The sequence below is a fragment of the Plasmodium gallinaceum genome (genome assembly GCF_900005855.1).
Source record: "Plasmodium gallinaceum strain 8A genome assembly, contig: PGAL8A_v1_67, whole genome shotgun sequence".
NCBI classification, from domain to species: Eukaryota; Apicomplexa; class Aconoidasida; order Haemosporida; family Plasmodiidae; genus Plasmodium; species Plasmodium gallinaceum.
In genome coordinates this window covers 83,278-96,241 of record NW_021628227.1, presented here as the reverse complement: position 1 = coordinate 96,241, position 12,964 = coordinate 83,278, and the positions used below count along the sequence as shown (strand labels likewise).

The 12,964-nt window shown below is 20.2% G+C and overlaps 1 protein-coding gene across 1 annotated transcript, besides 5 other annotated features; it reads right to left on the bottom strand.

Annotated features, from left to right (window-relative positions):
* Positions 1-1,140: part of a repeat region that runs on past the window's edge.
* Positions 1,141-1,698: a repeat region.
* Positions 1,699-2,542: 844 nt separating this feature from the next.
* Positions 2,543-3,537: a repeat region.
* A 1,184-nt stretch (positions 3,538-4,721) lies between these two features.
* Positions 4,722-5,194: a repeat region.
* Positions 5,195-5,993: 799 nt separating this feature from the next.
* Positions 5,994-7,803: a repeat region.
* A 1,593-nt stretch (positions 7,804-9,396) lies between these two features.
* On the bottom strand, positions 9,397-10,148 carry PGAL8A_00178000 (Plasmodium exported protein, unknown function; the record flags this gene model as incomplete). Its single annotated transcript, XM_028670104.1, has 2 exons — positions 9,397-9,903; positions 10,023-10,148. The coding sequence occupies 2 exons, from the start codon at positions 10,146-10,148 to the stop codon at positions 9,397-9,399; spliced, it is 633 nt and encodes a 210-aa protein (XP_028526889.1).
* Positions 10,149-12,964: the final 2,816 nt, after the last annotated feature.

The following is a 12,964-nucleotide window of genomic DNA, read 5'->3' as shown; positions in this document are numbered from 1 at the left end:
ATAGAAAAGTGTGAACTTTTTAAAACATCTATAACTTATCTTGGACAAGAGATAGACCTAAATGGTGTACGACCTTCATTAGATAAGGTGAAAACAATTATTAAGGCAGAACGGCCTAAATCTAAAAAGCAATTAAGATAATTTTTAGGAGCTGCTAATTATTATAGGAATTATATTAAGAACTTTTCAGAGTGAAATTCTAAACTAGTTCCATTGTTAACTAAGAAACAGAAATTTGAATGAAAAGAAGAGCATTCAAAGGCATTAGAGAAAATCAAAAATAAAATGACAGAAATTACTTATCTTTCATTCTCAAAATTAAGAAAAACCTATACTATTTATACTGTCACATCAGATTATGCCATAGGAGCTGTATTGACTCAAGTTGATAAGGACACAGGTCAAACTAGATTCATTCATTATACATCGAAGAAACTAAATGAAGCACAACAGAAATGGAGTACGGTTGAAAAAGAATTATTTGCTATTGTAATAGCATGTGAAACATTCGATTACTATATTAAAGGATCTAAGACATTAATTAAAACAGATGGTAAAGGTATTATTGGAATGGATTCAATTGATACTAGAAAATTACATCCATGGAAGTTAAGACTATCTGAATTTAACTTAGAATTTAAACATATTGAAATAGTTCAAAATATTTTAGCTGATTGGATCACTAGATCAATAGAAGATGAGACAGATCTTCCTAATTACATGAGCTTATATTGTAGTAAACCTCAGGAATTATATGAAGATTTATACGTCATACCATCTTGCAAGGAAATAGTAAATGCAGCAAGAAAATATAAAAATATCATACCATGAGATGTATTATAGAAGGATGATTTCCCAGTTCACTATAGAACAGGAAGATTATATATATCAGAAAAATATAGAAATCATTTAATGTATTGGTTTTATAGTAGTAAATTTGCAGGACATTGTATATTAAATAAAACACTAAAGAAAGTACAAAAACATTTTTGGTGGCCCAATATTAGTAAAGATATTGAAGAATACATCACAAATTGTTTGATTTGTCAAGCAATGCATAATAGGAAATTTAAACCTAATAATAACCAAGCTCTATCAAAACAGAATGTATTTAATATGTTTTCACTAGATATTATAGGATTGATTTATTAATTGGGTGTTCGGTGACTTTATTAGAGTACTCAACAAACAAGTTATTAAAGAGCATGTAGAGTTGCCTCTACGATTTTGATTTACTTATATATATTTTTAAATGCTTTGAATGAGTGATCCTTAATTACTTAATCTACTTCATTCAGCATTATTTATTTTCAATAGTCATTTATTTACTTTAATAAAAATCCTTATTTTTATTAAAAATTTAAATCCTTATTGAACATTAATTATTAATTAAATGTAAATTACTAGTTTATTTGTTATGAGCTACATTCAGCAATTAATATATATTGCTGTTGAATTAGCAAACATAAACAATTATTGACAAATACAAAAAAAAATTATATAAATATTAATTACATGAAAATTTTATTATTATTTGTATATAATTTGCTCATACAAAATTCATCACAAAAATATAATTCATTTCCTAAAATAAAAAATTCTTTTTTTTTTTTTTTTTTTTTTAATTTATTGGAAACAAATCTTTTTCCAATTAATTTTTTTTTTTATCATTTTTTCCTTACAGTCTTTGCATTTTTTTTTTACCAAATTTTTTCCTAACAGCCTTTGTACTTTTTTTTAAAAAAAAAGTACAAACAAAAAAAAATCATCAATATTTTTTTTTTTTTTGCGTGTGTGCATGACCAACTTCGTATTCTTCATTTAACTAATCCTTTTATTTTCCTGAAAGGTTAATAAATCCTTTTATTAACCAATACTCTAGCAAAGTCACCGAACACCCAATTAATAAATCACCCATGGAGTTTTCACGACTACGTATTTTCCATATAACTAACCATTTTCATTGTCAAAAATATTTAATAATTCCTTTTGTTAACCAAATTCATAAATAAATTAATTAAATGTTCTTATGTATATGTTTTTACTTGTCTATATTTCAAAGAATCAAAAAGTAAAACCACAAAAAATCTCTAGAAATATTTCTTTAGAAGGGTTTCAAATAGATATTTAAACAAAATAAAACATAATAGAAAATGAAAATTTTAGAAAATCTATGTCTTATGTATTAAAATCAGAAGAAGTTATAAATGACAATATATTACAGAAAAATTATCTAAATTAAGTATATTATGAATTTGAAAGATATAAAATAATAAATTTAACTAGAATATCAGTTAATAAAAGATATTAACTTTTTTGAGAATGAAAATAACCAACTATATGAAAAATACGTAGTTAGCCATGCAAGTGCTAGAAAAAAAAAAAAAAAGAAAGTTAGTTGATAATTTTATTTTATTCCTTTTTATAAATCAAATATATAAAAAAAAATAGATTTAGAATCGAAAAAATAGTTATTGAAAAATATGAATAATTAGTCGACGAAAGAGTTTCTTTATTTTGAATTTTTATTTTGAATTTAACAAGAAAATTTTATAAACAAAATAATAAAATTTTCATGTAATTAATATTTATATAATTTATTTTGTTTTTGTTAATTGTTCATGTTTGTTAATTCAACAGCAATATAAAATAATTGCTGAATATAACTCATAATAAATAAACTAATAATTATAATTAATTAATAATTAATGTTAAATAAGTATTTAAATTTTTAATAAAAATAAGGATTTTTATTAAAGTAAATAAATGCCTATTGAAATAAAATAATGCTGAACGAAGTAGATTATAATTAAAAATCACTCGTTCAGAGCAAATAAAAATATATATAAATATACGAAAAACGTAGAAACATTTCTGCATGCTCTTTATTAATTGGTTTGTTTCAGTAATATATTAAAGTCCCCGAACACCCAGTTAATAAACCAATATGGTTCTTCAATACTAGTGAAGACATTGAAGGTACTATTATAAATCATTTTCCTACAACAGCATGAAATATAAAAGCCATCGCAAAAAAAATCCTCAATGGATTAGCATTTGTTAAAAATTGAAGAATTAATATTCGACTAATCATATTTGAAGATATGATATCTTTTCATAAATCTTATTTATTTAAGGTAAAGAGTGACAATAAATTTGTTAAAGTCAAAATACTTTAAGGAACCTCTAAATTCAATGCTCATTAAGATGATAGTTTGAAAGGTTTAATGATTTTGAAAATAAAGTTAAGATCCAGAGATTACTTAAAGAGGAAACTTGTATGATACTTAATTTTAAGTTATCATTGACTTATAGGGAAGATTTAATAGAACTTTCTGTTGATGATAGTATAATCAATTCGTTTCAGTTTTAAATTGCATTAGCAAAATCTTTGTTTACCGATCAAAGTAAAGGTATAAATCGATGTCGAAAATAACTTCAATAAAGAATAAACCCAATGTGATTCATTCTACTAACCCTTTTATTACTGACTACATAGTACACAATAGCAATTTTTTACGTATGAAGGAATCAAATATCCTGAATAGTTGATTTATTGAGTGTTCAGTGACTTCGCTTTTATCAGAGGAACAAACTAATAAAGATTAGGTAAAGTGAACTCAATTTATTTTTAATTTGATTGAAATTTAACTTAAAATCTTTATTTTCATTAGTCAACATCAAATACTATTTATTAATTAATTATTTCTTTTAAGTTAATTTACGCTACACTCCAAAATATGGTTTCTTTAATATTTCATTTTAGCTTAAAAAAGAAATATACATTCCATAATAATCAACATATCATCCCCCAAAAAAAAAATTTTTTTTTTATATATTTTTTAAGTTAATATTATATATCAAAAAAAAATATACTATGTAACATTTTTTTTTTTAGTTATAAATACATACTAAAAAAAAAAATTATAATTATATATTTATTTTTTTTAGAGTACTCACTTTAAGTGCAAGGATATTTCTTTTTTATAGATGCTTTTTGACTAACTATTTTAGTGTACTCATTTATGATTGTGCATTGCCCCCATAATTCAGCATGCACAAAATAAAATGTTTTTATTCGATTTATTCATCTAAATATTATATAAAAAAGGTATGTATTATTATTTATAGATCAGTAGGATAATTCTTTAAAGAATATTTAAGTTACATATTTTTATTATTATCAGAGATAAAATACATGCAAAAGTGCCAATAAATGAAATTTCCAAGGATTCTATGTATATATGAGATAGAATTTATACTAATGAAAAAGTGTAGTAACAACAGTACAGCTATACAAAATAAATAGAAGAAATAATATAGAAATGGAAGATAAAAATATTAAAGCTCTTAATTAATGTTGTTGTATATAAAATATTTTTATTAAAAAGGATTTTGTACATCTTAAAAAAGGACGTGATAACTATAATATGATAGGTTATTTAGGATTATAATGGAAAAATAAAATTCATAGGTATAAAAAATATGAAATTATGGGCATAATGATTTATGAATAATATTATAGACCTTTTTTGTATAATATTTAGATAAATTAATATAATAGAAAATATTTTATTCCGTGCATATTGTTAATAAAAAGAATTATTAACCTTATTGAGAATGAAAATAACTGCCTATATGGAAAATACATATAAATAGTTATGCATGCAACCTCTAGATAAAAAAAAAATTTTTAATTTTTTTTTTAAATATATTGAAGGAAAAAAAAAAAAAAAATCAGAAGTATTTTTTTTTGAAAAAATAATTTCTTTTGTAGTAAATTTATATTTGTAATTTTTAAGAAAAAATTTTATATAAATAATAATAAAATTTTCGTGTATGTACTATTTATATAATTTAATTCATATTTCATCAATTTTTCACATTTGTTAATTTTAACATATTAAAGTGTTAAAAATTATTCATAACATTATAATTAATAATATATATAAGTACAAACAAATAATAATTGAAGATTTATGTCCTTAATAAGCATAATGCAATTCTTATTAAATTAAATAAATACCTTTTAAAAGCTAATAAATTCTCATCGAAATAGACTACAGAATTAGAGTTTACTTGCTTATAATGTTGGAAATTATTCATAGATTCATTAAATCCGTAGAAGCAACCATACATGCTCTTTAATTTGTTTATTTAATACTTAAGTCATCGAACAGGCAGTAAATAAAACGGCATGCTAAATTTTCTGGATAAGGTGAAATTATAGATGCATATTCTAAAACAGTTGCTCAAAAGTATGTATACTAAAGAAAAAATAAAAAAATATGTATATGTACTTGTACTGAAAATGAAAACTCTAAAAATAAAATTTTAATAAATAATAATAATTTTATTTTTATTTAATGTGTGTGTGTATCTACAGTTTTAATGAAAAAAGGTGTATCATGTATTTCTTTTTTTTTTTGGTACATGATGCTAACTTAAAAAAATAATATATTATGATAGAATATTTTTTTTTCTTTTGGGAATGCAGTATGTGTTCAAATTATGGTAGAAAGTATATTTAAGTTAAAAAATTTAAAAATTTAATTGAATAATAAATAGATTAAATAAAGTTTTCTCTATATTCTTTTTATTATCTCGTTTATTCAACATTAGCAAAGTCATTAAACAAGCAATTAATAGATTATCTTCCTAGTTATATAACAATATTTTGTAATAAACCATTAGAAAGATATGAAAACACTTATGTTGTTTTATCTTGTCAAAAAATATCCGATGCTGTGATAGAAGTTGTTAAAAAAAGGTATTATTAATCTTTTTGAGAATAAAAAGTAATAGCTGTATGTAAAATAAATAGTTATCCATGCAAGAGCTAAATAAAAAAAAAATATAGTTAATTTTTTTTGTTTTCCTTTTGTAAATTTAAAATACATAAAAAATATATCTATTTTTTTAAATAATTTTAAATGGTTGGATAATTAAAAAGAAGAATTGTTAACTAAGAAGCTTTTTGTAGCATGTTTTGTTTAAATTTATATGAGAATAATTTGTATTAGCAATAATAAAGTTTTCATGTTTTGCAATATTTATATAATTTTTTTGTATTCTGTTAATCATTTATCTTTGTTAATTTAAGAGCAGCGTATTTGAATTTCTAAGCATTACTCATGCATTATAAATAAAACATATCCAATTAAAATCTATAATTAATGACGATTTAAATTTTTAATAAAAATAGGGATTTATTTTAAAGTAAATTAACGCCTATTAAAAACAATAAATGTTCAATGAAGTATACTATGTAAATACAGTTTCCTAGTTTATAACATTTAAAACTGTATCTCTATTTATTAAATTATTAGAAACAGCTACACATGTTCTTTTTTAATCTGTTTGTTCAATTTTCTAGAAAATTTATTAAATGGACAATTAATGAATCAAGAAAAGAAGAACAATATTCCAGTGAATATGGTACGGAGAAATGACTTCTCTATTCATTGCAAAATGGAGAGATTATATGTACCAGAAAAATAAAATTAATTTAATGTACTAGTTTTATAGTGGTGAAATTTTTGGACATGGTGGAAGCAATAAAACTTTAAAGAGAATCCAACAGAACTTGTGGTAGCCTTATATCAGACTTAATATTGAAAAATATATTATAAATTGTTTACTTTGTCAGTTTATTCTTCATAAAAAGGTTAAACATAACATTAATCAAGAATTATCAAAACCTATTTTATTTCACATGGTTTCATTGGATATTGGGGGACATAAACTATGGAAAGGAGGAAAATATTTTATACAGGTGGCTATAGATACTTATTCAAAGTTTACGTTAAATAGTCTTATTAAGAGAATGTCCATTTCTGCTAACGCAATTTCTGTGACAAGAAATACTCGTATTCTTGTATTTGAATGTCCTAGAAGTATTCATAGGAATTACTGATACACTTATTAGTAAAGGATTTTTAAAATATATCATTCAGGAATTACAGATAAAATTATAGCACACTAATTTTTATTTTCCCCAAAGAATGGCATTAATGAAGGTCCTCATAAATGTTTCGATTATGTACATAAGATCATATATGAAGAAAAAGATATACCTCTTGAAGAATTAGTAAAAAATACAGTATTGATATATAATGGTACACCTCATGGAATTTTAGAAGAAATATAATGTTTTATTATGTTCGAAATGAATTAAATATATTTCTTCGTTTCTTAAGATTGTTACCTGAAAATACTTAAGAAATGAAAACCATTTAACTAGATAATAGATGAAAGAAGGCGCATGAAAACTTAAATAGATTTAAAGAAAAATCAGTGGCAGCAATTAAAGAAGTTGATGTTCGTAGTATTATTCCATATGGATTATTATACAAAAGGAATTAATGTAAGCCTTATAGTAGTTATAATCAATATAAATATTCCTTTTCATTGATATACAAACTAAAATTTAAAAAGGAAAATTAAAATCAATATCTTTATACTATAGAGGAAAAGAGATTCAAATCTCACTTTCTAAAATTAAATTATTATGTAATAGAATTGAGTAGATATATAAGATTCAATTAAAAATTTAATATAAATTAGTGAAAAAAATAAGAAAAAGTCAGAACTTTTACATGAATTAGACCTAAAAACTATTCTGATATTTATAAAAGAAATATTACACTAACAAGTGAATTGAAAAATAGTAGAAACCGTAAAACAGATAAAGATATACAATGTCTGGAGGTTTTAAGACAAGTTAAAGAAAATAAAATCAAATAATATCATGTTCACAAAGTAGTGGGGTATAGTTTATAAATAGTATTATAGACCTATTTTAATTTACATTTAAATAAATAAAATGAGTAAAAACAATTTTATATGTGCATGTTAAAATGACGGGAAAATCTTCGTATATAAACTCCTATACTAAAAAAATAAATGCAAAATTGCATGTACAATAAAGAAAAATACTTGCACTAAAAGTAATCTAAAAGAAAAATATAGATATATTTTATTTATTTTTTTTTTTTTCATATGTAACAATAAATTAAAAAATAATTTTTACGATAATAATTTTATTTTTTTTAATTTGTTTTTTATGTAAGATTAAAAAGATAATGTTAAAAATGTCTACAGAGTATCATTATAATTAACTAAAATGGTAATTAACTTATGTAATTAATATTTGATATTAATTAAAAAAAAAAAATTAAACAATTTTTTTAATATTATTATTTTAATAAAAATAAAATAATTAAAATTTTTTCTGCATGCTCTTTGTTAAGTTGTTTGTTCAACACTAATAAAGTCATTGAAATTAAATTAATAAATTAATAATATTCCTTTTGATTCATTTATTAATAATTTTTATTATTTTTAATTTTTTACTTTTTTTTCATATATAATTCTCTGCTAATTTTATAGCTAATTTTCAGAAAAAGAACCATTATAATTTTCAACGCTTCAATTTTTTTTTTTTTAACATTCTCATTAAATATAATTTTTTTGTTTTTTGATTCATTTATATCTTATTTTCTCATTCTTTACAAACATTAATTTATCAAATTATAGGTTGAGTATTTTTATGAGAAATTAAAAATTTTATAATTAATTCATATAGACTTAATTATAAATACCTTAATATAGAAAAAAAAACTAATGAACTTCTTTTTAATCTGAAAAAATAATTATATTTCTTATATTTTAATTAAAAATGGGATATTCTTTTTTTTTTTTTAACAATTTCAAAAGAAATTAAATATAAAAAGCATAAAATAATTTGTATTTTATCCTTGTAATGGTAGTATCATAGTATATTTATTAAATATATACAAATACTATATATGTATACATAATTCTCTTCCTATATGCATCTGACAATATATTAATATTGTAAGAAAAGGTTAATAACCATTTTATTAGAAACATATAACTTATATTTTTTTTCACAATTATTTTGAATTTTTAAAAAATTCTTTTTTACAAATTCCATTTATATTTCCCTTATTTAATAAAATTATGTGTTTTTACACATATTTCAAATTTTTCCTTTGTTCTGAGTTTCTATCTTCCACTCCTTTGCAGTCTTCTGTTATTATTTTTTCCATTCTAAATTTTTAAAATTTGTTTTACTGATTCTTTTCATATTTTGTCATTATCATATATATTTTTTTTATTTATTTTCTTTAATATTAATATCTCCTAACTTTCTTCCTATAATATTTTATGAATTTTTTTCATTCCTTTATAACAAAACATAAATTCTTCTTCTGTTCATTTTATCACCTTTTTCTTTCTTGTAGTAATACTTTTTATTTACTTCTCTTGTATAATAGTTTCTATACTTTAGACAATTTGATTCTAGCTTTCGTTGTTATTAATTGCTTTTATTTATTTCTTAACACTTAACTTCTAAAGTTTTTCAATATGTTATGACTCATCCTTTTTTAGAGAGTTTTTTCTTTGTTCTTTCCAATCATTAATGGAATCATTCATGTAGCATCTCCAATTATTTAATATTAATTCATGGTAATTTTCTAACGATTTTTTCATGTTTTCCAAATATTCATATATACTATTATAACTAGGAAATGTATTCAAAAAACATAAGAAGTTTATATGATCTTCACCCATCTTCTTCAAAATTTGTTCAGTACTTTTAAATCTCCAGTTAAACCATGTTTTATTTATCCACATACTATCATTTATATTATTTTCCAAACATTCTCTTTTCCATTCTTCATGTGCCATCTTTCTCATTTCATAATTTCCTTTTCTCCATTTTGCACGTTGTGAAGCCCAAAGATTAACTATGCTACAATCTGTATTATCCTGAAAAATTTTTATTTTTTCTTCTTCGTTTTCCATTAATTTTCTTGAGTAAACTTTGCTTTCCTTCAGTTCAAAAAATACTTCGTTCTTTGATTTAGACACATACTATAATTAAGTATATAAATTAAATATTTAAAAGATTTTATATTAATTTTATTTTAACTTATATAAGGAATATTTCATGAAAGGAGAATACAAATTTTATGTTATATATTTTACATTACTTGTATCAAAAAGAATAGAAGAGAAAGACAAAATAATCTTAAAATCCTAGAAAATAAAAGATTTCTGTATATTTCGGTATATTTTTTGTATTGAATCTCTACTGAATTATCAAGATATCCCTTCATAATTGTACTATTAAAATCAATATTTTCTTTGATAATATGATTTTTTGATATTCTAAGAGATCTTATATTTAACTTCTATGATATTAAAAGAAATATTATTTTTTTCATGAGATATTCTTTAAGAAAAATTTACTCTTGCAACTAACTTAGGGTGAAATAATTATTTCTTCTTTAAAAGAAAAAAATAATATACAATTTTAAAATTATTTGAAAATAATAATAAAATTGAAAAATATAAATTAATTTTCAAAATTTTCATTTGTATTTTGTTGTTTTAAGAATCTATATAAAAAAATTATATAGAAATAGAAATTAACAGATCATAAAAATAATAAACTATAAATGAATATAATTAATGTATTTTTTCTTAATAATATATTCCAAAAAGAAAAATTTAAATATTAATATAATTAAATTTATTTAGTTAGTTTGGTATTTTTACATGCAAATCAAAAGTTTTATTAAGTATATTTCATTTATTATTTATTAAAAGTATTGAATTTCTTTAATCTATTTGACAATTTTATTTCCAAATTAAAAATTTTATTAAGTATATTTCATTTATTTTCTTTTTATTATAGATATCAAATTTATTAATCTATTCGGTATTTTTATATGTAATCTAATAGATTCATATAATATTTTTCTTTTATTTTATACATATTTCTTTTGTTATATTAATAAATTTTTTCTAAGGAAATACTATTAAAACATTTTTAATTAATTGTTTTTGCATGTTTTTTCTACAGTTCATGCAACATAAGTACTTCATATCAAAACCTACTAGTTATAATAGTGTTTATATTTAAAAAAAAAATTGTTGCAAAAAAAAAAAAAAAAAAGAATAATAATACATTTTTTTTATCAATGTGCTTTTTTCTTTGCATTATCATCGCTTTAAGTATTTGACCTTTTAACTTTTTAGGATATATTTATTTCGCTAATTATTTTTCTTCATTAGATATTTTATTGTTATTGTTCCAGTTTTTTTATTATCTTTCTTTTATTATAATATTTCGATGATATATATATTCATTATTGATATATATATAAATTATATGATTATAATATATATTTTTTTTTATCATATTTTATGAAGAAAATTAAAAAAATACTAGAGAAGCACTTTAAATAAAGAAATCACACAGATAATATATATATATATATATATATATACGAATTATATTTAAAATATAAAACAGAGAGAAGGGTGATATTTAATGAGTATGTTAAATAAAAAAAACATACTTAATTTAAAAATTATTTTAAAAAATTCTGTAGTTAAATATATTCGAAAAAAAGAATAGTTATTTTTTTTTTTTTTTTATTATTTTTATTGAAGTGGAAACAAAAATATAAACTATTCTTTTTTTTTTTTATTTTATTTTTGTTTCTTTTTCAATTTTTTATGAGAACCATAAATATGTTTTTTATTTTTATAAATAAAAGTTTATGACTCATAATATCATTGAATATATTTTTACCATTAAGCATAATCATAATAATTATTTTAAAAAATTGCTAGATATCATATTTCTTAAAGCATGCAATGTAAAAAAAAATTTATATAAAAAATAATATAAAATAAAAGTATTTATATAAAAATATTATAAAGAAAATTTTATTTTTAGATTAAGAAAAAATAAAAAAAAGTATAATTAAATAACAAATTATATCACAGAAAAAATAGTAAATAAAACAAAAGTTATTAAATTTTTTTTTTTTAAATGTATAGTTGTATAAGGAAGCAATAGAATTGAAAGTATATATTAATAGAAGTAAAGATTTTATAAAAATATTTAATAAGTGTTTTATGCCAAAATTTATAAAGATAATGATTATAACTTTTTGATAAAAAAGGAAATAATAATTAAAATATTAATACTTTTGTTTATATGCGTGACAATTAAAATTACAATTACAACTAAAAAAATTAAATGAGTTTATATAAAGGAAAAGAAAACATTATCATGAAAAGAAAAAATATATATAAGTTCTTAGTTATGGCATTCATTTTTATTAAGAAAGAAAGTAAAATAAAGAAGAATAATAATTATGTTTTTCCTTATGCAATACAAATGTATATGTTTTGAATAAAAAAAGAAAATACTATATATATATAATTACTGTAAGACTACGTAATTTTTTGATGGCTTTAATACATTTGACTACAAAATCACTTTTTATTTTCTTATTATTCATTAAAAAAATTACAGTTATATTGGTGAATAAAATTTAAATGTAATATCATATTGATATTATTGTTTTATTGTTAATTCTAATGTAATAATTATTTTGTAGTTCTTACTACTAACTTTTTTACTTAAAAGTATAAAATGTATATTCTCTTTCAGCATTAATTACTAAAAAAAAAATTAAAAAATGAATAGAGAGAATTATATCACAAAAAAAAATATATGATTTTTGCAATATTATTAATATTTTTTGAATTGTTAATTTTTTTTTTTATTTCTCCAATTAGAATCAAAATATATCTACTTATTAGTTTTCTTCTCAATGAAATCCGTAAAATTTTGAAAAGTCTGATAGTAAGCATGCAGAAAAAAATATTTTACATATATCAAAGTAATTAATAATTTTATGATTTACTTGAAAAATTTAGTCACCAAAGATATGTTACTTTTATATTGTACTATTTATAATATAAAATAATCATTTTATTAACACAAATGATATATTGTCATCAAAAATATTCTTTCTTAGAAATTTTGTAATTTTTCTTGTTATTTTTATGAAATAAGTTATTTTTCTTCTTTTATGAGAAATGCCTTTTTTTCTTGGAAAAAAAATTATAT